General features: G+C 43.5%; 2 protein-coding genes across 2 annotated transcripts; both read left to right on the forward strand.

Moving 5' to 3' along the window:
- Positions 1–382: 382 nt before the first annotated feature.
- Positions 383–9,468, forward strand: LOC311147530 (phosphatidylinositol 4,5-bisphosphate 3-kinase catalytic subunit gamma isoform). Its single transcript, XM_084184281.1, has 11 exons — positions 383–663; positions 853–2,860; positions 3,252–3,317; positions 3,482–3,707; positions 3,901–3,995; positions 4,872–5,018; positions 6,730–6,820; positions 6,901–7,031; positions 7,255–7,366; positions 8,587–8,744; positions 8,902–9,468. Exons 2-11 carry the CDS (start codon positions 866–868, stop codon positions 9,157–9,159), a joined length of 3,279 nt encoding a protein of 1,092 aa, XP_084040407.1. The 5' UTR covers positions 383–663; positions 853–865; the 3' UTR covers positions 9,160–9,468.
- A 10,775-nt stretch (positions 9,469–20,243) lies between these two features.
- Positions 20,244–23,586, forward strand: LOC311147807 (uncharacterized protein). Its single transcript, XM_084184597.1, has 5 exons — positions 20,244–21,076; positions 21,390–21,509; positions 21,873–21,970; positions 22,520–22,611; positions 22,788–23,586. The coding sequence occupies exons 2-5, from the start codon at positions 21,403–21,405 to the stop codon at positions 22,998–23,000; spliced, it is 510 nt and encodes a 169-aa protein (XP_084040723.1). The 5' UTR covers positions 20,244–21,076; positions 21,390–21,402; the 3' UTR covers positions 23,001–23,586.
- Positions 23,587–25,589: the final 2,003 nt, after the last annotated feature.

A 25,589-nucleotide genomic window follows, 5' to 3' on the forward strand; every position in this document is an offset into this window, starting at 1 on the left:
GGGTATGGGAACAATGACAAGTGAATCTGGGGAGCTTTGTGTTCACATTGCCCTAAAAAAGGGAACCGGACTGTGGAATTCAAGCGAATCGAACTTGGATCACCTCTAGAGATGGTCTCACTTCGGTTTTCTTCGGGGGCTCTTTTGAGGGGTCTGAGTTCCTTTGGAGTGTTCACACTGCACAAAAAATTAAGCGAACAGCACTGAGTTCACAAAAAGTGGCTGAAAGGGACCAAGTGTGAAAACACACTCACTAAAAAAATATTTGGATACCAGGATGAAAAGCTTTTGAGCTATGACTGACATCAAGTTAAACAGGTTTGCACAAATGTAAAAATGCTTTGTTATTGTCTTTGTACTTTCATGGGTGCATGTTTCAATCCACAGGGACTTTACTGCTAATGCTTCCTCTCAACTCTTCCTCCATGTTAGGTAACAGATCAGTTTACAGTAAGCTCTTATCAGACCACAATAGAGGAACTCCTTATCAGGACATTACAGGGATTTATGTCTCTTTGACTTGATTTATGGGCAGCAACTCACAAAGGAATGAGGAAGTATCCGAGGATTACAGAAGGGGACATTTTATTTAAGTACGTACACGCACAGTCAGTCACTCATTGTTGCTGTGGTAAAGGGACTAGGAAGGACAAATCTGTTCAGGTGAGATTTGTTATATTTTATCTGAAAGTAAAGCTTTCTATCATCAAGTAGATGTCATTCTAATCTACAGTTTCAGATTAACTGTCTCAGTGAAAGGTGGGAATTATGTGTAGGCTACTGTGTGTGTGTGTGTGCACAGTATCAAAATGAGGAAAGCTTTTAATTCTAGATCAATGTTTTTCCTGTTAGTGTAGGAGATTGAATGGCGACTGAATCTAACTCTGGTCAAGGCATTAGGGAATATGCAGATTTTGCAACAGATAAATCTGGAGCCAGCTGCTCTGAGAACATCCTAGAGTTCATCTGTGAGTTACGCCCAGGGAAGGGCCTCCAGGCTGGGGAGAGCCAAGAGACAGTACAGGTAGTGGTGAGGCTACCAGCACAATGCAGTGTACACCAGCTACGTCTTTGTATCTGCATGCAAACTCAAGAGCTGAACTGCCATCCCGATCCGTTAAGCCTGTTGGACCCTGAGAAGTTCATACTGCTTTACCCCAAGGGTGAGGACTGGTATGAGATCTTTGACGACTGTCAGGTTCTCCGGACTCTGGATGTACCGTGGTCACGTGACTCCCGGGGACGGCAGGTAGCTCGCATAGTGGTGTCGCCTAAGCCAGATGACACAGAGGAGAGGCAGATCCACCACCGTACCCTGGTCAACCTGATTGGCCTTGACCTGGATACAGTGGCAGCAAATAGGCTCGGCGAGCTCAGCTTCACACGCAGGAAGCTGGCTTCTCCCCGCCAGGAAGAGCTAAGAAGGCGGGATCCCAGGGCCTATGCAACAGAGCCATGGACTACCTCAGCCCCCATCCCAAAAGTCCAGGAGGAACAGCTCAGCCGAAAGATGTCCGTCACCATGCATCACAATGACGTGCGCTTCATTGTAAAGGTGGATTTTAATATAACACCTGAAGGTCTCATAAAGGTCTTCCGAAAAATCATGGTAGACCATGCTCTGGAATGTGAGTCTGGTGACATGGTTCTCAAGGTCTGTGGCAGGGAGGAGTTCCTCTCTGGAGACTTCCCTTTCTCTGATTTCCTGTGGGTACGGCAGTGTCTGAAGTCCATGCAGGCGCTCCATCTGTCTGTTGTCCCCATGGCGCAGCTTGATGAGGACACTGTGAGGGCCGAAGACTGGCCCCTGGTGGACAGCTTCACTGGGCTTTCCAGCTCCCACGAGGATCTGGCCCTGGAGGGAAAGGACGTGGATGACATCCTCATGATTTCACTCTGGGACTGCAACCGCAAGTTCAGAGTGAAGCTCCTGGGCTTCGACATACCACAACCCCCTGGCAAGCCTCCTCAGTTCATCCACGTGGAGGCCTCTATCCTCTACGGGAGCAAGGTGGTAACCTCTGTTTGTTCCACAACCAAGGCTTTTGCAGATGAAGTTCTGTGGAACGAGTGGTTGGAGTTTGATATCCTCCTCAGGGATCTTCCCCGTGGAGCTAAGCTGGGCCTGACCATCAATGCTTGCACCCATGATAGTACCACAGCGAAGGAATCCAAGGCCCCATCCTCTGGCCTTAAAGCTCCAGACTACCAGAGAGGGAAGGGAAAGCTGCTTTACTTTGTGAATCTCCTTCTGATAGACCACAGGTCCGTCCTTAGCCAAGGGCCACATACCCTTCACATGTGGGCCTATCCCGAGCTGGAGGAAGAGGCTTTTACCTATAAGGCGGATAAGCTCTCCTCTGCCACCAACCCACACGTGGCAGAATCCATGGCTATCACCTTCCTCCTGGACCGCTACAGTTTCCCCGTGGTTTTCCCTCACAGCACAACCTCCCCTGGATCCTGCTCCTCTCCTGGTCAGTGTCTCCCCTCATCCTCACCCGACTCCAGCTTATCTGATAAAAGCCTGTCTACCACTGCGAGCGAGCTGTTCGCTAGATCCTCCTCATCCCCAGTGACCACAGACAGGGCCCGTCTGAGGAGGTTCAGGGAGGAGAGTGTCCAGTATGCCTCCAACCTCCCACAGTTCCTGCGCAGCGTAAACTGGCTGAGACCCAGCTCTGTGCAGGATGTCCACTGGCTGCTGAGTCACTGTGAACCTCTGGACCTGGATGTCTCTGTGGCCCTAGAGCTGCTCAGTGTGGACTTTGCTGATGAGAGGGTCAGGAAGCTAGCTGTCCAGAGACTGGAGAGCTTGTCTAATGACGAGATACTGAAGTATCTGCTGCAGCTGGTGCAGGTATGTTGAATAGGGGATGAATATGGAATAGATGGAATCATATGATTGATTTGTCCATCTGTACATTGAAAAAAACAAGTTGAAATAAGTGTTTCATTCTAGGATATATATGGGTAACATGTTATTTTACAGCCTGGTAATTACCTGGTATTTCTTAGAACTGGACAATTGTCTCGTAAGCAAGCATTAAGTCTACACCCATTGTATTCGGTGCATGTGTAATAACATTTTATTTTATTTGATAGAATACAAGGTAGTAACATTTGTTATCAATAAGTCACCAATTCATGTTGCTCAGCAAACATTGAAAGAGCACAAAGGACAGCTTTTCACTGTGCACACTGGGATTTTTGTGACCAGTATTGTGTTATTATTTCTCTCTTTTTCACAGACTCTCAAAGTGGAGCCTTACCATGACAGCTTCCTGGCTAGATTCCTCATCCAAAGAGCTCTCAGAGTATGTGACCTGTGTGTGAACTTCTATGTTTTAGTTTCCAAGGAAATTATTTACTATGGTTTATTGGGGTCACGGGAGTGAACCTGTACCCTGCTTGTAATGCATAAATAACATAAATAAGCTATAGAAATAAATAATTCAATTAACTTTCCTCTGGCGTACAGAGCAAGAGAATTGGCCACTTCTTCTTCTGGTACCTACGCAGTGAGGTGGCGGGCTGCCCATTCTTCCGTCAGCGTATGGCCGTGGTGCTGGAGGCCTACCTGCTGGGCTGTGGCCAGGCCATGCAGAGCAGTTTCATGAGCCAGGTGCAGGCCGTGGAGGCTCTACATGAGGTGGCCAGCGTGGTCAAGGGACTCTACCCTGACAAGACGGACCTCCCATCCACAGGTGTGGTTCTGGCCTGGCTCCACTGGGATGTAGAACATAGAACATGTCATAGAATATACATAGAACAAGTTCCATTGGGTCAAAGTGGAAGAAATATATTGCTGTGAACTTTGGAGTGTTATAAAATGAAATTTGATAGAATCATATAAAGCTGTTTGAGAGATTGGTAACACTTCATGTGTTTGTTCCCCAGCTGCCCAGAGGCTTCAGGAGCTCCTGAGGACATGTAATCTCCCATCGGACTTCCATGTGCCCTTTGACCCACGCATCAGAGCAGGCAGAATCCTGGTATTGTTAATTCAGTGTCTGTATGGCAAGAAGGGACATTTTAGCCAGAATGTGTTGTTGCTGTCAGGGTCACAATAACAAGTTACTGTGATTCTAACCCACCATATATTTTACACTCTAACTTCAATGAGTACTGAGTTGAAATTGAACTTGATTTCTCTTAAAGGTCCCGAACAGTCATTCTAATTCCCATGTAAAATATCCTTTTGAAGTACTTTTTCTCTCATGGCTAACTACCAGGACGTTTGAAAAGAGGCTGATTGGGCGGGGAGTTTATATTCATGAGCTCGCATTGACTGACAGCTCTTTGAAATGCCTATGTCAAGAAACTTGGATGTAGTGTAGTGAGCAGTGTTGCAGTAAAAAAGCTCAATAAAATTAGGTGATAACCAAAGCAACTCAAACAACATTGAAATTGCATAAATTATTATCTCCAATTTGACATGTCTCTTGTGATGTGTTGACTTGACAACTGCGTCAGAGTTTTGAACGACCCTTCCCCCCATTTTGTTCCATGCTGGCTGAAGACTTAGCCAGCCAGTTACTGGCTAACACCAGACACAGATGATAGGGGAAACGTAAAAGTATGTTTTCCATAGATGAATAGGATAAACTTTTAATTATATTTGCTGACACCCTACAGTCAAATTTTGGCACCAGTAGAGTAGCTAACTAGCTATGTAAACCATGCCCCTCTGCAAACATGCCTTCTCCGATGTTGGCCTTCTCCGATGTTGGTTCATGAAAAACATGATTTTAGCTGTTCATGACCTTTAATAATCACTGCTATTGCTTGTCATTTCATATTATAATATGCTAACGGTCGCTTCTCTCTGGCCAATCCCATTCCCAATCCTCCAATCCCCACAACCCTAGCTGGACAGGTGCAAGGTTATGGCCTCCAAGAAGAAGCCTCTGTGGCTTGAGTTTTCCTCCATGGACTCTCCATGCCCCTCTGGTCCTCCTGTAGGCATCATCTTCAAAAAGGGGGATGACCTCCGACAGGACATGCTGGTGATTCAGGTGAGGAAAGACTAGCTAAATGATCAGTGGAAAATATGATATTTAAAAAGTGGTTACAGTGCCTTGCAAAAGTATTCATCCCCCTTGGCGTTTTTCCAATTTTGTTGCATTACAACCTGTAATTTAAATTGATTTTTATTTGGATTTCATGTAATGGACATACACAAAATAGTCCAAATTGGTGAAGTGAAATGAAAAAAATACTCAAAGTGGTGCGTGCATATGTATTCCTTTGCTATGAAGCCCCTAAATAAGATCTGGTGCAACCAATTACCTTCAGAAGTCACATAATTAGTTAAATAAAGTCCACCTGTGTGCAATCTAAGTGTCACATGATCTCAGTATATATACACCTGTTCTGAAAGGCCCCAGAGTCTACAACACCATTAAGCAAGGGGCACCACCAAGCAAGTGGCACCATGAAGACCAAGGAGCTCTCCGAACAGGTCAGGGACAAAGTTGTGGAGAAGTACAGATCAGGGTTGGGTTATAAAAAAATATCAGAAACTTTGAACATCCCACGGAGCACCATTAAATCCATTATTAAAAAATGGAAAGAATATGGCACCACAACAAACCTGCCAAGAGAGGGCCGCCCACCAAAACTCACGGACCAGGCAAGGAGGGCATTAATCAGAGAGGCAACAAAGAGACCAAAGATAACCCTGAAGGAGCCGCAAAGCTCCACAGCGGAGATTGGAGTATCTGTCCATAGGACCACTTTAAGCCGTACACTCCACAGAGTTGGGCTTTACGGAAGAGTGGCCAGAAAAAAGGCATTGCTTAAAGAAAAAAATAAGCAAACACGTTTGGTGTTCGCCAAAAGGCATGTGGGAGACTCCCCAAATATATGGAAGAAGATACTCTGGTCAGATGAGACTAAAATTGAGCTTTTTGGCCATCAAGGAAAACTCTATGTCTGGTGCAAATCCAACACCTCTCATCACCCCAGGAACACCATCCCCACAGTGAAGCATGGTGGTGGCAGCATCATGCTGTGGGGATGTTTTTCATCAGCATGGACTGGGAAACTGTTCAGAATTGAAGGAGTGATGGATGGTGCTAAATACAGGGAAATTCTTTCAGTCTTCCATAGATTTGAGACTGGGACGGAGGTTCACCTTCCAGCAGTGACAATGACCCTAAGCATACTGCTAAAGCAACACTTGAGTGGTTTAAGGGGAAACATTTAAATGTATTGGAATGGCCTAGTCAAAGCCCAGGCCTCAAGTCAATTGAGAATCTATGGTATGACTTAAAGATTTCATCCAACTTGAAGGAGCAGGAGCAGTTTTGCCTTGAAGAATGGGCAAAAAGCCCAGTGGCTAGATTTGCCAAGCTTATAGAGACATACCCCAAGAGACTTGCAGCTGTAATTGCTGCAAAAGGCGGCTCTGCAAAGTATTGACTTTGGGGGGAGGGGTGAATAGTTATGCACGCTCAAGTTTTCCGTTTTTTTGTCTTATTTCCTGTTTGTTTCACCCCAAAAAATATTTTGCATCTTCAAAGTGGTAGGCATGTTGTGTAAATCAAATGATACAAACCCCCAAAAAATCCATTTTAATTCCAGGTTGTAAGGCAACAAAATAGGAAAAATGCCAAGGGGGTTAATACTTTCGCAAGCCACTGTATATGTCTTAAAACGTATCTTATTCAATCGTTAGGTAATGTTTGACTTATATTTGATTGATCATTTTTATGATGTTTCCAGACACTGGTGGTGATGGATTTTATATGGCAGGAGAAATCACTGGATCTGAATCTAGTGCCCTATGGCTGCATCTCTACAGGACACAATATAGGTAATTAACAATAGTTCAATATTCAGTCTCGAAAATGCACTGTCATAATAATTGAAAACCACTTAGTTATCTGTTTTCAGGCATGATAGAGATTGTGAGAGATGCCGTCACCATTGCTGCCCTGCAGAGGATCCAAGGAGGCACAACAGGAGCCTTCAAGAACGATGCCCTGTTTGAGTGGCTCAAGGGGAAATGTCCACTCCAAGAGATTGTAAATAACACATAAATATCACAATTTCTTCCCTCATATCAGATATGGATCAATAGCTCAATATGGATCAATAGCTATACCTCCTAGCTCCACAAATCCCTTTTCAATCTTAGACATGATACAGTAGTTTAAGAGAGACTGTACAGAAGTAATTTGCTTTTCGCCAGTGACATTTTCTGCTCATGCTTTTACAATTCCCTGACCTTCTCCCACCTAATCTCAGCACTACCAGGCTATGGAGAGGTTTGTTAACTCTTGTGCTGGATACTGCGTGGCCACGTATGTGATGGGGATAGGGGACCGCCACAATGACAACATCATGATTACAGACCAAGGTAAGAATGAGAATAGTATCATACCTTTCACTATACTATTCCATTATACCTTTCACTAACAGAAAAGAAGAACTGAAGACACAGCATAGAGGAGTGTTATTTTGTCCCCCAAAAATGTGATGAATGCATTCTAGGTACTCGCACTCAAACCATGAAAAGGAAATACCAAGGAGGCCCGAGATGCAAAAATAAACTTCATTTAATACATGCTTAAAAGCATAACAAAAGGTGCTAGTGCAAAGTGCAAAAAAATTCTAAACAGAAAACAGCACATATTTCGACTTATATGGCTTCATTAGTCCGTACCAGTGCTTGTAGAGCACTGATGAAGGCATAGAAGCCAAAACACATTTATTCTCCCATGCAACGGTCACCTTCCATTGTAGCCTGGGTGCAGACATTTACATTTACATTTTAGTCATTTAGCAGACCCATCACACATATGGATGGGAAGTATTCATGAGGAAAAACAGATGCATCCATTGGTCCTGGAAACCTAATTAAATCAAATTAATTGCACTATGCAGATTTTCATTTCGACCAATAACTTCCATTAATAAAATGTACCAATATAAATATTTATAATGGTAAAAAATATGTACATCTTTTATCCAGAGCGACTTACAGTTAGTGAATGCATACATGTTATAATTTTTTTGTATTTTTTCATACTGGCCCCCCGTGGGAAACGAACCCACATCCAATTAGATGTACTAACTACAGTTTATTTTGACAAGCTGCTCAAACATTCACAGTGACCCTTAAGGGAACATAGTTGAGTAACACAGCACTAGATATACATATTTGGTGACCTTTTCACTCATGTCGGGTTCACCTTTTCTGCTTTATCTGTTTTTTGTTTGACAAAATCTAATTTGTGTTCAAAGACCAAAATAAAGATGAGCAGTTTTGTGTTGTTATATTCTGAGTAGATAGAAGCATGTAAATTCAGTTGTCAGTGCAGTACCTGCAATGTAAAAAAATCAAGGCAAAGTCATCAGTGTTAATGAAACAGCCTGTCCTTTGATTTATCCTGTCCCTTGTGCTTCTGCATCTGCATTGCTTGCTCTTTTGGGTTTTAGGCTGGGTATCTGTAAAGCACTTTGTAATAACTACTGATGTAAAAAGGGCTTCATAAAATACATTTGATTGATTCACTGTCCTCTTGATATGGTGAGTGGTGTGTTTAAAAATGTAAAGCATGTTTTTCTGCTCCAAAGGGAATCTTTTTCACATTGACTTTGGCCACATCCTGGGGAACACCAAACGGTTCCTGGGGGTCAGCAGGGAGAGGGTCCCCTTCGTCCTCACTCCTGACTTTCTCTACGTCATGGGCAGGATCAAAGGTCAACCCAGCCTCTACTTCCAGAAGTTCAGGGTAAGCAGCCTATCTGAAGGTCCTCACTTTCTTTTAAATGTGAAGACTTTAAATGACTGTTGGAGTTATTTATTATTTTGTCCATCCTTCTGCATTTGTATGTTTGCGTAAGTGTGTGTTTGTGTCAAACGAGTGGTTCTTCTCTCCCCACTTGCAGGACACATGTACCCAGGCCTACCTGTCCCTGCGCTCCCACTCTCGCCTGCTGGTGACCCTCTTCTCCCTCATGCTCTTGACGGGGATCCCTGAGCTCAGCGCTGCAGAGGACATGCGCTACCTCCGGGACGCACTGCAGGACGACAAGGGCGAGGACGAGGCACGGGACCACTTCCACCAACAGATAGCAAAGTGCGAGGAACTGGGCTGGACGGTGCAGGCCAACTGGTGGATCCACATGTTGGTTGGCATTAAGTAAAACCAACCTCCAGAACCCCATTTATACCTGAGATTCATATGATTTTATAATTTGTTATTTGTTTTTAAACCCAACACAATCAGGTGTTACACAACAGACTGGCATTGACAGGATATAGCACTCCCAAGTGTCAGGCCAAATTAAAATCCTGCATGAGGGAGTGCTGCTGTTGTCCGCCTGTGAGATATGCTCCAGCTGACTACAATAAATTGTGTTGATTAGAATGAATTGGTATGATAGCATGTGGACAATGTATCACTTCCTTAATGATGTCTACTAAACCCAAATAAAATGAACTGTATATCCTTCATCCTTTTATAATGCTTGGGTTATTTCTCTCAATTATAATTGACTAAGGGTATATAGATGGGTAATATAGACTGTAATTAATGTTGCACAAAGCCACATTCTTATTAATCACTGAATGCATCAAGAAAACAACAAAGGGTGAATACAGGAATAAGATGTAATATGAAAAGATATTCTGTCCATATACATGAATGCAGACTTCCGCAAGCCACATTACCCAACAGACATTAAAGGTGCACTATGCAGAAATCGCGCTGCTATTTCTTGGTTGCTAAAATTCTAATAGTTTGCCTAATTTCAGTTTGTGACAAAACAAGCAGGTATATTGTAGAGAATCATTGTACTATCTAAACCGCTGTGAAATACCTTTTCCAAACCGAAAATATTGTATTTTCAGCTGTTTGAAGCTGGTGTACAAAACTGAAAATAAAAGACGCAAAAACGAAACTTAAGAACACAAAGCATAAAATAGCGCACATATAGTTGAAGTCGGAAGTTTACAAACACCTTAGCCAAATACATTTAAACTCAGTTTCCCACAATTCCTGACATTTAATCCTAGTAACAATTCCCTGTCTTAGGTAAGTTAGGATCAACACTTTATTTTAAGAATGTGAAATGTCAGAATAATAGTAGAGAGCATGATTTATTTAAGCTTATATTTCTTTCATCACATTCCCAGTGGGTCAGAAGTTTACATACACTCAATTAGTATTTCGTAGCATTGGCTTTAAATTGTTTAACTTGGGTCAAACGTTTCAGGTAGCCTTCCACAAGCTTCCCACAATAAGTTGGGTGAATTTTGGCCCATTCCTCCTGACAGAGCTGGTGTAACTGAGTCAGGTTTGTAGGCCTTCTTGCTCACACACACTTTTTCAGTTCTGCCCACAAATGTAATCTGTCTGTAAACAATTGTTGGAAAATTACTTGTGTCATGCACAAAGTAGATGTCCTAACTGACTTGCCAAAACTACAGTTTGTTAACAAGAAATGTGTGGAGTGGTTGAAAAACGAGTTTTAATGACTCCAACCTAAGTGTATGTAAACTTCCGACTTCAACTGTAGAACAGATCTACCGCTTCTTAGACTTTTTTATTTATTTATTTTTTATTTCACCTTTATTTAACCAGGTAAACCAGTTGAGAACAGGTTCTCATTTACAACTGCGACCTGGCCAAGATAAAGCAAAGCAGTGCAATAAAAACAACACAGAGTTACATATGGGGTAAAAAAACATAAAGTCAAAAATACAACAGAAAATATATATACAGTGTGTGCAAATGTAGCAAGTTATGGAGGTAAGGCAATAAATAGGCTATAGTGCAGAATAATTACAATAGTATTAACACTGGAATGCTAGATGTGCAAGAGATTATGTGCAAATAGAGATACTGGGGTGCAAAAGAGCAAAATAAATAACAATATAGGGATGAGGTAGTTGGGTGGGCTAATTTCAGATGGGCTGTGTACAGGTGCAGTGATCGGTAAGGTGCTCTGACAACTGATGCTTAAAGTTATTGAGGGAGATAAGAGTCTCCAGCTTCAGAGATTTTTGCAATTCGTTCCAGTCATTGGCAGCAGAGAACTGGAAGGAATGGCGGCCAAAGGAGGTGTTGGCTTTGGGAATGACCAGTGAGATATACCTGCTGGAGCGCAGACTACGGGTGGGTGCTGCTATGGTGACCAATGAGCTAAGATAAGGCGGGGATTTGCCTAGCAGTGATTTATAGATGGCCTGGAGCCAGTGGGTTTGACGACGAACATGTAGTGAGGACCAGCCAACAAGAGCGTACAGGTCACAGTGGTGGGTAGTGTATGGGGCTTTGGAGACAAAACGGATGGCACTGTGATAGACTACATCCAATTTGCTGAGTAGAGTGTTGGAGGCTATTTTGTAAATGACATCGCCGAAGTCAAGGATCGGTAGGATAGTCAGTTTTACGAGGGCATGTTTGGCAGCATGAGTGAAGGAGGCTTTGTTGCGAAATAGGAAGCCGATTCTAGATTTAACTTTGGATTGGAGATTCTTTATGTGAGTCTGGAAGTTGAGTTTACAGTCTAACCAGACACCTAGGTATTTGTAGTTGTCCACATACTCTAGGTCAGACCCGTCGAGAGTGGTGATTCTAGTCGGGTGGGCGGGTGCCAGCAGCGTTCGATTGAAAAGCATGCATTTAGTTTTACTAGTGTTTAAGAGCAGTTGGAGGCTACTGAAGGATTGTTGTATGGCATTGAAGCTCGTTTGGAGGTTTGTTAACACAGTGTCCAATGAAGGGCCAGATGTATACAAAATGGTGTCGTCTGCGTAGAGGTGGATCTGAGAGTCACCAGCAGCAAGAGCGACATCATTGATATACACGGAGAAAAGTGTCGGCCCAAGAATTGAACCCTGTGGCACCCCCATAGAGACTGCCATAGGTCCAGACAACAGGCCCTCCGATTTGACACACTGAACTCTATCTGAGAAGTAGTTGGTGAACCAGGCGAGGCAGTCATTTGAGAAACCAAGGCTATTTAGTCTGCCAATAAGAATGCGGTGGTTGACAGAGTCGAAAGCCTTGCTTATATTGAGAATGACATATCTATAACACACATTTCTATGTGATTTTGGTTGGGTTGCCAAAAAAGTTACATATTGCAGCTTTAAACCAAGCTCACAGTTACACACTTTGAGGCACTGTATACGTTTTGAGTCTTATAGTAAGAATTGTCTTAGGAACATGTACAGTGAGCTCCAAAAGTATTGGGACAGTGACACCTTTTTGTTGTTTTGGCTCTGTACTCCAACACTTTGGATTTGAAATGATACAATGACTGAGGTTAAAGTGCAGACTGTCAGCTTTGACATTTCGGGGGAACCGTTTAGAAATTACAGCACTTTTTGTACGAATTATTGGGACAAATTCACTTGTGTATTAAAGTAGTCAAAAGTTTAGTATTGGGTACCATATGCCTAGCATGCAATGATTACATCAAGCTTGTGACTCTAAAAACTTGTTGGATGCATTCGCTGTTTGTTTTGTTTGTGTTTCAGATTATTTTGTGCCCAATAGAAATGAATGGTAAATAATGTATTGTGTCATTTTGGAGTCACTTTTATTGTAAATAAGAATAGAATATGCTTCTAAACACTTCTACATTCATGTGGATGCTACCATGATAACGGATAATCCTGAATGAATCGTGAATAATGATAAGTGAGAAAGTTATAGACACACAAATATCATAACCCCCAAAAATGCCTACCTCCCCTGTTATTGTAATGGTGAGAGGTTAGCATGTCTTGGGGGTATGATATTTGTGCGTCTGTAACTTTCTCAATCATCAATATTCACAATTCATTCAAGACTATCCATAATCATGGTATACTGAACAAAAATATAAATGCAACATGCAACAATTTCAAAGCTTTTACTGAGTTACAGTTCATATAAGGAAATAAGTCAATTGAAATAAATAAATTAGGCCCTAATCTATGGATTTCACATGACTGGGCAGGGGTGCAGCCATGGGTGGGTCTTGGAGGGCATAGGCCCACTCACTTGGCAGCCAGGCCCACCCACTGGGGAGCCAGGCCCAGCCAATCAGTATGAGTTTTTCCCCACAAAAGGGCTTTATTATAGACAGAAATACTCCTCAGCAGCCCACCCCCCTCAGACGATCCCGCAGGTGAAGAAGCCGGTTGTGGAGGTCCTGGGCTGGCGTGGTTAAATGTGGTCTGCGGTTGTGAGGCCGGTTGGACGTACCGCCAAATTCTCTAAAATGACGTTGGAGGCAGCTTATGGTAGAGAAATGAACATTCAATTATCTGGCAACGGCTCTGGTGGACATTCCTGCAGTCAGCATGCCAATTGCACGCTCCCTCAAAACTTGAGACATCTGTGGCATTGTGTTGTGTGACAAAACTGCACATTTTAGAGTGGCCTTTTATTGTCCCCAGCACAAGGTGCACCTGTGTAATGATCATGCTGTTTAATCAGCTTCTTGATGTGCCACACCTGTCAGGGGGCTTGGATTATCTTGGCAAAGGAGAAATGCTCACTAACAACGATGTAAACAAATTTGTGCACAACATTTGAGAGAAATACGCTTTTTGTGTGTGTGGAAAATTTCTGGGAATTTTTATTTCAGCTCATGAAACATGCGACCAACACTTTACATGTTGTGTTTATATTTTTGTTCAGTGTAGAATCCACATGAATATATAAGTGTTTAGAAACATATTATATTCTTATTTACAATAAAAGTGACTCCAGAATGACACAATAAATTATTTACCATTAATTTCTGACCGTGGGTACTTTGGTGATGTAACGCTGGTAGTCGGGAAGCAAGTACAGGGAGTGAATTTAATAATAAATGAAACAAAACAAGAAACACAAGTAGCGTACGGACATGAACCACAAACACAGAGTCAATAACGTTTAGAGAAGAAACCAAAGGGAGTGACATATATAGGGGAGGTAATCTTGATAAGTTCCTTTCCTGAGGATGGCTCACCCCTCACAGTTCTGGGGGATTTCAACCTCCCTACGTCTACATTTGACTCATTTCTCTCTGCCTCCTTCTTTCCACTCCTCTCCTCTTTTGACCTCACCCTCTCACCGTCCCCCCCTACTCACAAGGCAGGCAATACGCTTGACCTCATCTTCACTAGATGCTGTTCTTCTACTAATCTCACTGCAACTCCCCTCCAAGTCTCCGACCACTACTTTGTATCCTTTTCTCTCTCCCTCTCCTCCAACACTACTCACTCTGCCCCTACACAGATGGTAATGCGCCGTCGCAACCTTCGCTCTCTCTCTCCCGCTACTCTCTCCTCTTCCATCCTATCATCTCTTCCCTCTGCTCAATCCTTCTCCCTCCAATCTCCTGATTCTGCCTCCTCAACCCTCCACTCCTCCCTTTCTGCATCCTTTGACTCTCTATGTCCCCTATCCTCCCGGCCGGCTCGGTCCTCCCCTCCAGCTCCGTGGCTTGATGACTCATTGCGAGCTCACAGAACAGAGCTCCGGGCAGCTGAGCGGAAATGGAAGAAAACTAGACTCCCTGCGGACCTGGCATCTTTTCACTCCCTCCTCTCTACATTTTCTTCATCTGTTTCTGCTGCTAAGGCCACTTTCTACCACTCTAAATTCCAAGCATCCGCCTCTAACCCTAGGAAGCTCTTTGCCACATTCTCCTCCCTGCTGAATCCCCCCCCCCCCCCCTCTCTGTGGATGACTTCGTCAACCATTTTGAAAAGAAGGTTGACGACATCCGATCCTCGTTTGTTAAGTCAAATGACACTGCTGGTCCTGCTCACACTGCCCTACCCTATGCTTTGACTTCTTTCTCCCCTCTCTCTCCAGATAAAATCTTGCGACTTGTGATGGCAGGCCGCCCAACAACCTGCCCGCTTGACCCTATCCCCTCCTCTCTTCTCCAGACCATCTCCGGTGACCTTCTCCCTTACCTCACCTCGCTGATCAACTCATCCTTGACCGCTGGCTATGTCCCTTCCGTCTTCAAGAGAGCAAGAGTTGCACCCCTTCTCAAAAAACCAACACTCGATCCCTCTGATGTCAACAGCTACAGACCAGTATCCCTTTTTTCTTTTCTCTCCAAAACTATTGAGCGTGCCGTCTTTAGCCAACTCTCTTGCTATCTCTCTCAGAATGACCTTCTTGATCCAAACCAGTCAGGTTTCAAGACTGGTCATTCAACTGAGACTGCTCTTCTCTGTGTCACGGAGGCTCTCCGCACTGCTAAAGCTAACTCTCTCTCCTCTGCTCTTGTCCTTCTAGACCTGTCTGCTGCCTTTGATACTGTGAACCATCAGATCCTCCTCTCCACCCTCTCCGAGCTGGGCATCTCCGGCGCGGCTCACTCTTGGATTGAGTCCTACCTGACCGGTCGCTCCTACCAAGTGGCGTGGCGAGAAGCTGTCTCCGCACCACGTGCTCTCACCACTGGTGTCCCCCAGGGCTCAGTTCTAGGCCCTCTCCTATTCTCGATATACACAAAGTCACTTGGCACTGTCATATCCTCACATGGCCTCTCCTATCATTGCTACGCTGACGACACACAACTAAAGCCATTAAACGCCTACAACTCATCCAGAATGCCGCAGCCCGTCTGGTGTTCAACCTTCCCAAGTTCTCTCACGTCACCCCGCTCCTCCGCACACTCCACTGGCTCCCAGTTGAAGCTCGCATCTGCTACAAGACCATGGTGCTTGCCTACGGAGCTGTGAGGGGAACGGCACCTCCGTACCTTCAAGCTCTGATCAGTCCCTACACCCAAACGAGGGCACTGCGTTCATCCACCTCTGGCCTGCTGGCTCCCCTACCTCTGCGGAAGCATAGTTTCCGCTCAGCCCAGTCAAAACTGTTCGCTGCTCTGGCACCCCAATGGTGGAACAAGCTCCCTCACGACGCCAGGACAGCGGAGTCACTCACCACCTTCCGGAGACATTTGAAACCCCACCTCTTTAAGGAATACTTGGGATAGGATAAAGTAATCCTTCTACCCCCCCCCCCCCCCCACCCTTTACTCCTACCCCCCACCCCCCCCCCCCCCCAAAAAAAAAAAAAAGCTCTTACATTGTAAAGTGGTTATCCCACTGGCTATAAGGTGAATGCACCTATTTGTAAGTCGCTCTGGATAAGAGCGTCTGCTAAATGACGTAAATGTAAATGTAAATGTAATCAGGAAGGTGATTGAGTCCAGGTGTGCCTGATGATGACGTGCAGGTGCGCGTAATGATGAATCCCACGACCGGTGACCTCGAACGCCGGAGCGATATGTGACAGGTGAGTGTTAGTATGGAAAGTGAGTAAAATAAGTGAGAGATAGTGGGGTTATGCATGTACATTAGTGAGGTTATGCATGTATAGTTGTAAGGATATACAATGTAGTGTGTGTGTGAGGGGGTCTAATCTATTTGTGTATGTGTTTGTCCTGCACTTGTATGTGTAGGCCTACAATAGTGACAGGCAATATGGCAGCATGGCGCAGGTAGGGATTGTTTCTCAGAAACCCTCATTTTGAGAGGCAATTAAAACTGTGTGGGTGGAGCCTCACAGAGAGCCTGCATGGGATAGTAGGACCAGGGCACTTAGCGGTACAGTGGTGTAGTGAAGGGGAGCAGCTCAGAGGGGAGGGGGTGGCATTTCCTCCAGTCGGGCCTGTCTAACTAACTGTCAGACAGCATCTCTGCCACATGTCTTAGCCAGCATGGACCTGCCTCCTCTACTCTCCTCCTCCCTCTATTTTATGCCCTCTTTTAACGACCCTGGTTGCTTAGCTCGCTCCTTCACCGCCTGCTTCATCCATCTGTCTCCTTTGGAAACAATTTCTCACAAATACTAGTTTACACTTTTCCTAATCTTTTCCGTGTTCTCTACTGTCCATTTCTATATTGTCCCTCTCGTTAAATCTCTGCTACCCCCCTTTCCTTCCTTCCTCCCCCCACCCCCTCTCCCTTTAGTGTAGTGTCACTGTGTCAGAGCTGCTGAGTGGTTTGACCTGGCACTGGCCCTGTTCTGGTGCACCCTGCCCACGCCACGGGGCAAAGCTCAGACACCACCGCCACCTCTCTGCCTACTGCATCAAGGAGTAAGTACATGCCTCTCTTCTAGGATATCCAGTTCTAGCTAAATATGAAAATGAGGTCGTATTTAGTCATTAAAGTCTATGTGTATCCATCCATGTAGGACAGTAACAGTATAGGCAAGAAGGACTATATCCTCTCACCATAGCACGTTGGCAGAGTTGCAGTGAGCTGTAGTTGGATATTAAAACACAGGTGTCATTCATTAGATAGTTCAGTTGTAGGTCACCATTCCGAGGCTTTTCTCAGAACAATACCAGCGGTGTGCCATCAAGAAATGTGTGTGAGTCACAGGGGTGGCACAGTGTGTGTTGCCATGGCATGCTGCTGCTTTGTGTAGGGTGTTTGATTCTGTACTGGGCAAGACAAGAGGTGGCTGTCTGAGAGAAAATGAAGTTGGGTGTTGTTTTAGAGTTGATTATTTTCATAGAATCAATATTCCTCCACTGTCTTCCTTACAAGGGTTTGTTTGTTTGATTATAGCCATGGCCTCTAAGTGAGTCTCACATGGTGGTTATTGTGAGAGATTAACATTAAAGGTATGATGGACAAGTTTAAATTGTTTCTCTCTCTGTTTCACAAATGTAATGATATTCTAACTATAGATATATGAGGCTGGGGTGTTGTTAGTCATGGTCTCTAAGGGAGGCTCACATGGTGGTTACTGCTCATTGTGAGAGATGGAAAGGTATGATGGACAAGTTATGGAGGGCAAGTTGAAATTGATCTCCCTCCCTGTTTCACAAATGATATTCTATCTATAGATAATTATATGAAACAAGGATAGAATGATGAGATGCATGGTCCAATTACTCACTTTTCTAATGTACAACAACAGCATTTGGGTGCAGATCAAATAGTATTTATCCATGGACATGTAGTAACTGAAGTTACTTATTTGCTTTTGCATGTTTAAATAGCACAGAACAGGATGTAGACCAACATACTGTGTATGAAGGATTAAAAAGACTAAATAACCATTATTGGCCCTGCCCATACCATTATTTTTGACAGCATAAGAGGGAGAGATGTGTTTTTACTGAAATATCTGTGGTGTGTAATTGCTAGGTTGTTAGAATCGTCTTAATTGTTTTGTCCTAGCAGCCTTTGAAAAAAACCTTGAGTGCACTTCAATCAATGTGAAATTATTATGATAAATGTAGCCTACTTTTGCATCATTTTGTCAAATGTGCGATAGCTACTGGCTAAATAACAGTAATAATAAAGTATTGATGGTCACTTTAAATGGGTTTGTCCTAAAATATACTGTACACAATGCTATGCTGGACATGCTGGTAGCCAGGGTGTTATAATTTGAGACCACCGCCCTAGATCTCCTGCCCTCCCCCATCACAACCTGTCTTTGTCACCACGTGGAGATGAGAACACTCCCCAGGGAGCGGCAGTGGTGGGGCAAGTTTTTAGGGCGAGACACTGCCTGTGAATAACCATTTAATATGAGTACAGGCAACGATTGACAATGAAATGAGATTGAACTAGTTGAGTGATTCATCGAGAGATAATTATATATTTTGGGTGATAGTAATGAGCCCCATAGATTTCTTTAGATTTTCTCCACCCTCAGATCTTTCATTATTGGCATCCTTCCGGAATGAATCCTCCTTATTCATTCTCTCCTCAGCGCACCTATATGGATGACCTTGGTTTCTATATGTTGACTTTTTCCACATTTTGTTACGTTACAGCCTTATTCTAAAATGGATTAAATAAAAAAATCCTCAGCAATCTACACACAATACCCCATAATGACAAAGTGAAAACAGGTTTTAGAAATTGTACCAAATTGATTAAAAATAGAAAACAGAAATACCTCATTTACATAAGTATTCAGACCCTTTGCTATGAGACTCAAAATTGAGCTCGGTTGCATCCTCTTTCCATTGATCATCCTTGAGATGTTTCTACAACTTGATTGGAGTCCACCTGTGGTAAATTCAATTGATTGGACATGATTTGGAAAGGCACACAACTGTCTATAAAAAGATCCCACAGTTGACAGTGCATGTCAGAGCAAAAACCAAACCATGAGGTCTAAGGAATTGTCCGTAGAGCTCAGAGACAGGATTGTGTCGAGGCACGGATCTGGGGAAGGGTACCAAAAAATGTCTGCAGCATTAAAAGTCCCCAAGAACACAGTGCCCTCCATCATTCTTAAATTATAAATTAGCAAAAATGTCTAAACCTTTTTTGCTTTCTCATTGTGGGGTATTGTGTGTAGATTGATGACGGGGGAAAAAACCCAATTTTAATCAATTTTAGAATAAGGCTGTAACGTAACAAAATGTGGAAAAAGTCAAGGGGTCTGAATACTTTTTGAAGGCACTGAATACTGTATGTGATGGTGTGATTTGTGTGCCTGTGTATGTTCCTCTTCAATGTCGTGTTCTCTTGCAGGGACCCTGCTTTGAGCTGCAGCGGCCCGTGGCTAACCTGTTATGACATGGTGCAGTGTCCTCTGACCCCCCCCCCCCCCCCCCACATGACGGGGGGCTACTGCAGGGGTACGGATGGCCCCACAATCACCCCATATTTTGGAGGGAAAAGCTAACTGACACCAGCTCATGGGAATGCCCACTGGAGGTAACCCCTTCACATCCTCCCGACCTCAGTCTGACCTATGTAAGTGCTCTGCAAGGGAGTGGACACAGGAGAGAGACACACAGATAGACAGACAGAAACTGAGAGATTAGCCAAGCCAAAATGACTTAATATTAATTTTGATATTACTGTTAATTATAGGACATAACATTGAGACAAATGCATCTTCCCACACCTCTCTGATTCAGAGGGGTTGGGTTAAATGCGGAAGACACATTTCAGTTGAATGCATTCAGTTGTACAACTGACTAGGTATCCCCCTTTCCCTAAATCTTCTCTGTTGGTAATAAAAACATAATGATCATCAAACATCTACACAGTTTATTGTAAGACACTTATAAATGGGCATACATTTCTTTACCGACTATAGTCACATTTTCGTTTAGACTATTGCTGGTCTTTAATTTGGCCCACTTTCCCCTCTCCCCCCTTCTGTTTCCACTTTCCAGGGATGTGACAGATGCTGCATGGGATCTGTGACCTTTGCCTTTTCCCAGCATGACTGATTTCCTCTGGTGTTCAGAGTGGACTGGGGCTTTCTAGCACCATTTAAAATCAGTTATGTTGAAAGGCATGGCACCCCTTAGTCAACACAGAGAGGGAGAGAGACCTCAGCCATCAAACTGTTCCAGCCATCTCAAGAATCTCATGGTATGACAACTCTGCTTAGGGCTAGGTAGATGTTTTAATGTATTTATAGAGGGGCAGATATATGAAATTACTGGTCTAACATTTAATTTAAATGGTTACATTTAATGTCTTGGAGAAAATGGGGTGGATCAAAACAGAGCGTTTGCATGTGAGAGTCTGTATGCTAATTGTGTGACAAATCGGACTAATGGTTTTTCTGTTGCTTAAAAAATTAAATGATGGTATTCACTGCATGTTGTGTTTTTCTTCCAATAAGCATTAGGCTCTCTTACTCAGCCTGTAATGTAAGATTACTTTCTCACCCCCCTCTTTTGTCGTCTCTCACTAATGTATTTCTTCTGTTACCCTTTGACTAGTGATTTGGTTTGGGATTAACAGGGCGAGTTTGGGCGCACAGTCTTGGTAAATAATTAGACTGGAACAGACACACACACGCATCCTGTCAGATGGAGGTCTCTCTGGAAGTGAGAGAGAGCGATTGAGAGTCAGGAGAGCTTTTTTATTCTCTTCCATCAATGGGAATCAGGTGCTCCCCGCCGCCTGGCAACCATCACCTCTCTATGGGCGTCACAACAACCCGCTGCCCCTGGAGTAACAGGGCCCTGTGGAGCTGCTGAGAGATGCAGTGTCCCTACACTGACCACTGGTGTGAAACGGAGGCGTTTCTCTGTTTCGTAAAAACAGCCCAGCAGCAAACTGCACACACAAAGCCCCGCATAGCAGCTTTCATCACTTAATACACAGGTAGGTTTTACCTATTCGCTATCTGTTTAAATTGGTGAGGTCATGTCACCTCTCTATTTCATGTGATAATGAGCACAGTGTTGAATGAGGACAGAACAGCTAGGGATTTGATTGTGTAATTCTTCCTGTAGACGGGAGAGATGAGGGAGTGCATGATCTCTGATGTGTGATTACTTTGATGTTTATCTTTGTTGCTGTTACCCTGGGTATAGATTATAGAAGACCGATGAGTTGGAAATGACAGAACTAATACATTTAACCAAATACAAATAATATGGTGTTGACTGAGGACTCCATCCCTGTGCTTGTTCAGCTTCCCTGTCGATATGAGCACACAGGGTACTGAGACAGATGTTCTGGGGACCAGTCACAGCCCGTCTGAACCAAACAATGGGGCTGGCACTGAACAGGACTACCGTCTCTACCTGCACAGGTACTGGATGTTTGTGTGTTTCTTTGGGTTTAAGTAAGTGAGTGCAGATCTGTATGATGCACATACAGTATATTGGAACCATATGCATACTCTGTGGATGTTAAATGTACCTATTATATCTGTTTACTTACAGCTAATTGTTAGTGTTTATGGGTGTGAATTGTATGTATTCTCAAGTCATTGTTTCTGAATGCATTCATTAATCTCTGTGGGTATCATACAATCCACACAACCCTGCACTTTTATATGTGGGCAATATTAATTGGATGGAAGTGTTTGTGTGATGCAAAGTATGGGTTGATATACTGAAGGCATGGTGTGTGTGTTTGTGTGTGTGTTTGATCAGCTGCTGTCTCTCTGTAGGCTGTTCGGGAAAGAGACAGCTGAGTACTTCCTCAACCCGTCTCCTGTCCACACGTCCTCGCCTGCCTGGTACATACTACTGATGAAGAACATGGGAGGTAACTGGTATAATATAAAAGTACATCTTCCCTTTTAGGTGACAATGTTGTATGCAAATGTTCCTTTTTTGGTGGCGCAACTGGTTAGAACATTTCAAGAGGGCACTCAAGTGTGTTCTAGTCTCTGTGTAAGCAGGAGGAAGTGGTACGGGCCGGCTAAGCAAGCACTGTGATGTCCGCCATTTCACCTTTCTGAAAAGTCCCATTATCTAGCCTAGTGGTTCAACAGACTAATTCCCACTGCTAATGTACTTATTGCCATCTAGTGTCTTGCAGTGTGATGTCTATAGCTTTTCATGTGACCAGCGTGTGTCGGTGTCATGTACTTATTGTGTTGTGTGGCCAGAAGAACTAACCCTCGGAGCCTGGTTCCTCTCTAGGTTTCTTCCTAGGTTCCTGTCTTCTAGGGAGTTTTTCCTAGCCACTGTGCTTCTGTCTCTGCATTGCTTGCTCTTTGGGGTTTTAGGCTAGGGATCAGTAAAGCACTTTGTGACAACTACTGTAAAAAGGGCTTTATAAAATACATTTGATTGATTAATTGTGTGACAGATGAGGTGAGTGCTGAGGCCGTGTGGGACGCCCTGAGAGAACACTCTACCAGACGACTCAGAGACCAAGAGGAGGAATCTGAGTCTCTTGAGGTCAGGCTAATTCTTCATTACACTGGCTAATGAGTACTAATGAGTAATGCTGAGTTGTTCCTGGTCAGGGTCACATTGTCAGCAAAAGTCAGGGATAAAAATGTAGAACAAAATGTCTGAGGTTGATATTTCTCATACACACCTATGACTTCACTTTCCTGTCCCTTTGTCCACAGGTGGTGAAAGTCTCTGCGGCCCACGATGGACAGAGAGCGCGGGGTCACCTACGGCACCTGGCAGGGGTCAGGTATATGTTCAACCTGGCCCAGATCCACCAGGCTTACTCTGCCCATGTTCTCTCCCTCAACCATCCAGCTCTGCTCCTAGATGACCTGGAGGAGCTTGAGGGACCACACAGTTACCTACCTATCTCACCAATAAACAGGTGAAGGGAAAACAAATATTATTAAATAAGTATTAGCTATTACTATAGGTAATATAACTACTGTTATTAGACTTCCAAAAGCCTTGCTAATTGAAAATAATTGAATCAGATGTAGAGCCCAATCTTGGGTCAGAGTATCATGTATCTTTTTCTATTAGTGTTATTAAAGGTGTATATGCTGTGTTATTGTTATTGTAACAAAATCCCTTTGGGGCAGTGACATTTGAATTTGTGTGTAATGCTGGGACAAATCTTCCACAAGAGGGCAGTCCCAGATTAAGAGGATGAATGTTTAGTTGAATTTATGCTGGTAGTTTTCACTTTAATATGACAAGCTGTATTTTCAAAATTGTATCTCTATAGTTTCCACTAATAGTTTTAAACAAATAGTGATTGTTTTATTTGTGACACTGTATTATTCTGTGAGTTTGTAATTAAAAGTGACACGTGGCAAGTGTAATTGATTGAACCATTCAATGTCTAAAAAAATGGTATTATCAATCAAAATCACTATATTGATCCTAAATGTAATCTAAGTGGATACCATAAACTGTCAGTTGAATGAAAAGAGCTTTGAAGCATCTTCACTCAAGAGCATTGCTTTATATTTTGTTTGTGTGCTTGTATGGTTGGATGTGGAAGAGTGTGTGTGTGTGTTTGTGCATCCATGACTGGAACCTGAAATATGTAAACTCTGCACTCTCCAATGACCCCTGACCTCTGTTATAGACGCATCATTGAATCCTACAACACACTGCTCCGGTTCTCAGGGCAACGGAGTCTCCATACAGACCAGGCTCCTGATTGGTGGTATGCAGGCCCAAAGGATAAACACACTAAACATTAACGACTGATTGCAGCCAAACACGATCAGTATGAAAGCAAGAAGGTACTCTAGATTTCATAATGGTTAATTTTCCCTTACCATGGCCATGCACCAATCACCTGGACAAAGGTGTTTTTTCTTCCAGAGTATAGCTCTGTGGAATTACAGCCACGAAACCCACAATTTGACATCCCTGAAGCAGGAAGGAAGGAAGAGAGAGGGTGGGAGAGGGGCGCGTGTTAACTGTGCCAATACTGCCGCTGACTTCATGGAAGTGTGGAATTCAGACATACAGTGCCCTCCACAATTATTGGCACCCCTGTTTAAGATGTGGTCGAGGACTTCCAAAAATTCTCTTTTTTTTTTAAACAACATAGAACCCAAATGCAAATAAAGAGAAAAATCCAACCTTTTATTTAAGTACATTACTTTGGTGTAAAAAAAAAAAAATCACACATTTAGAAAAAAAAAAACTTTAAATCATGTGTCCCACAATTATTGGCACCCCTGATGTTAATATTTTGTACAACCCCCTTTTGCCAACAAGACAGCACTTAATCTCCTCCTATAACATTTCACAAGATTGGAGAACACAGAGAGAGGGATCTTTGACCATTCTTCTTTGCACAATCTTTCTAGATCATCCAGTGTCCTGGGTCCTCTCTTATGCACTCTCCTCTTTAGCTCGCCCCACAGGTTTTCGATTGGGTTGAGGTCTGGGGACTGAGATGGCCATGGGAGGACCTTGAGTTTGTGACTGCTGAACCATTTTTGTGTAGATTTTGCCACATGTTTTGGATCATTATCCTGCTGAAAGACCCAATGACGACCCATCTTCAGCTTTCTGGCAGAGGCCATCAGGTTTTTATTTAAAATGTCCTGGTAGTTCAAAGCGTTCATAATGCCATGCACCCTAACAAGGTTCCCAGGGCCTTTGGAAGAGAAACAGGCCCACAGCATCACAGATCCTCCACCATACTTCACGGTGGGCATGAGGTGCTTTTCGGCATACTCATCTTTTGTTTTACGCCAGACCCACTTAGAGTGTTTGTTGCCAAAAAGCTCAATCTTAGTCACATCTGACCAAAGCACACGATCCCAGTTGAAGTCCCAGTGCCGCTTAGCAAACTCCAGACGTTTACGTTTGTGAGTGTTAATGAGAAAAGGCTTTTTCCTTGCATGCCTCCCAAACAGCTTGTTGGCATGTAGAGAGCGTCTGATGGTTGTTTTGGAGACTTTGTGACCCCAAGATGCCACTCTTTGATGCAATTCTGTGACAGTGAGCTTAGGACTTTTTTTTACTTCTCTTACCATCCTCCTCACTGTGCGTTGTGGCAAGATAAACTTGGGACCTCTTCCAGCCTTGTTTGTCACTGTTCCAGTTGTTTTAAACTTCTTAATGATTCCTCTGACTGTAGATACGGGCAAGTTAAGGCGAGTGGCTATTTTCTTGTAGCCATTGCCTGACTTATGAAGGTCGACACAAATCTGCCTTACTTGAATGGTGTGTTCTCTTGTCTTTGCCATGTTGACAAATGGGTAAGAGAATTAGGCCTCTGTGTCACGTCATATTTATACCCCAGGGAAACAGGAAGTCATGAATTACTAATTAAAAGTTCCTAGATACCCTGACCAACTTTAGCAACTACAGAAAAAAATATTTAAAAAAAAATCAATTAAAATTTTCAGCGGAATTGTTAGGGGTGCCAATAATTGTGGGACACATGATTTCAAGTTTTTTTTTTTCTAAATGTGTGATTTTTTTTT

Source organism: Coregonus lavaretus (assembly GCF_964263955.1).
Source record: "Coregonus lavaretus genome assembly, chromosome: 20".
In the NCBI taxonomy this organism is placed as follows: domain Eukaryota; kingdom Metazoa; phylum Chordata; class Actinopteri; order Salmoniformes; family Salmonidae; genus Coregonus; species Coregonus lavaretus.